Source organism: Corapipo altera, unplaced genomic scaffold, assembly GCF_003945725.1.
Source record: "Corapipo altera isolate COAL_440 unplaced genomic scaffold, ASM394572v1 61129, whole genome shotgun sequence".
Classification (NCBI taxonomy): domain Eukaryota; kingdom Metazoa; phylum Chordata; class Aves; order Passeriformes; family Pipridae; genus Corapipo; species Corapipo altera.
Window position 1 is genome coordinate 136,940 of NW_020884955.1, and position 1,872 is coordinate 138,811.

At 62.4% G+C, this 1,872-nt stretch overlaps 1 protein-coding gene across 1 annotated transcript; it reads left to right on the forward strand.

Annotated features, from left to right (window-relative positions):
* Positions 1 to 4: 4 nt before the first annotated feature.
* Positions 5 to 1,557, forward strand: CARTPT (CART prepropeptide; the record flags this gene model as incomplete). Its single annotated transcript, XM_027663690.1, has 3 exons — positions 5 to 85; positions 175 to 258; positions 522 to 1,557. Coding segments are annotated over 3 exons (273 nt in total), but the record flags the coding sequence as incomplete, so codon positions are not given.
* Between the last annotated feature and the right edge of the window lie 315 nt (positions 1,558 to 1,872).

The following is a 1,872-nucleotide window of genomic DNA, read 5'->3' on the forward strand; positions in this document are numbered from 1 at the left end:
CCGCGGGCAGGGCTCGGCCCCGCCGCGCCGCGCCCGAGACCTGGGAGCGCCCGGCGGCGGCGGCGCGTCCCGGGAGAAGGAGCTGGTGGGGCGGGGGACCGGGGCCGGGGCGGGGGCGGTGGGAGCCACCCGGCCGGGCGCGGTCTGACCGGGGCTGCGGGGGTCTCTCGGCAGATCGAGGCGCTGCAGGAGGTGCTGGAGAAGCTGAAGAGCAAGCGGGGACCGCACTACGAGAAGAAGTTCGGGCAAGTGCCCATGGTGAGTGTCCCGGTGGGATGGGAAGGGACCGGGAAGGGAAGGGAAGAGGAGAGGGAAGGGGGCGGGACGGGACGGGGAGAGACGGGACGGGACAGGGAAGGAAAGAGAAGGGAAAGGAAGGGGGCAGCCCGGAATGAGGCGGGACGGGACGGAACAGAATGAGACCAGGATGGGGAAGGGAAAGAAAGGGAAGGGGAAGAACGGGACGAGACGGGACAGAACGGGACAGAACCCCCCTCCTCACCGCCGGCCGGTGCCCGCAGTGCGACGCCGGGGAGCAGTGTGCCGTGAGGAAGGGGGCCCGCATCGGGAAGCTCTGCGACTGCCCTCGGGGGACTTCGTGCAATTCCTTCCTCCTCAAGTGCCTGTAAGCAGGGACGCCCCGAGACAAGCCGCTGGGAGCGCAGGCACCGACGTCTGGCCGCCCCGACGTGCCGGCCTGGGGTGACAGCGACGACTTCCCGCAGCACTTTCGCCCGAGAAACGCAGCGAGAAGCCCCCGCGTCGCCCATGTAACGCCGTCCGTGACATCCGACATCCGTGGAGCTGTTTTCTTTCTCTCCCCCGTCCCACCCCTCCCCCTCCCTCTCCTCCTCCTCGCTTGTTTTTGTCCGTCCAGGGAAATCCCGGGCCGCGCCTTGGCGAGTAGAAGTGCCGGTCCCGGGAACTGCAGTGCCGGTGCGCAGCCGAGTGGTGCCGAGCCGCGCCGGGAAGCGAGACTGGCCCCGTGCCGTGCCCCGGGCTGTCCGGCCCCTTCCTCGGTCTGGGAACATCCACCCGCTGCCGGCTGGAGGAGCTGGGGCCAGGGGATTCCCCTGGGTGGTTGGGGGTAAGATGGGGGGGCGGGAAGCGGGTGTGTCCAAAACACCCCGACCCCTCTTTCTTGCCTCGCAGCTGAGAGGTCCGGGGTCAGCACACCTCAGAGCGAGCGGCCCGCAGCCCGCGGTGGGGTTTGCCTGCACTGCTGGCTTCAGGCCAAATCCAGTTGTGCTCACCTTGTGCTGCAGAAAGTCCTACGTGAGATACTGGTGGTGTTCAGGGGCCCGGCACTAGCCTGGCTGGGGTGGGGCTGGGGGGAAATCAGTTGCTTTACCGGAGCCACCACGGAGAGAAAGCTGTCTGGATCCGTTGCAAACTACCTGGGGATATCCTAGTCATCTAGACCAAATGGCTCGCGTTTCTACAATAAACTGATGTATATAAGTATGTCTGTCCTCCACAGGTACACTGTGTGTTTCAGCAAACTCCTTACATGTTTCAATCCTTTGTTTGTCTCTACTAATAAAGTCAGTGTTCTGATTTTGGTGTTTTGGAAGTTCTAATTCACACACAGGAATCCCCAGCACTCAGAGTGAGATTCTAAGGGTTTCTTCAAAACTATTTCAACTGTGTACTTTAGCCAGCTCATTAGGACTGAAAATTGAGGTTCATGTTTTCTGGTGCTGCTAAGCTGATGGATGCTCCTTCCCCACTGGCACCCAGAGGGATTGGGCCACATGCAGAGGCTTTGGGCCTCAGGTTTTCCTTTGGGAGAGGACAGGGTTCATCTCCGGGCTAGGGAGGCAATGTAGTGGGGTCAACCATCATGAGCTGGATCATCTTTGTTGCTTTATG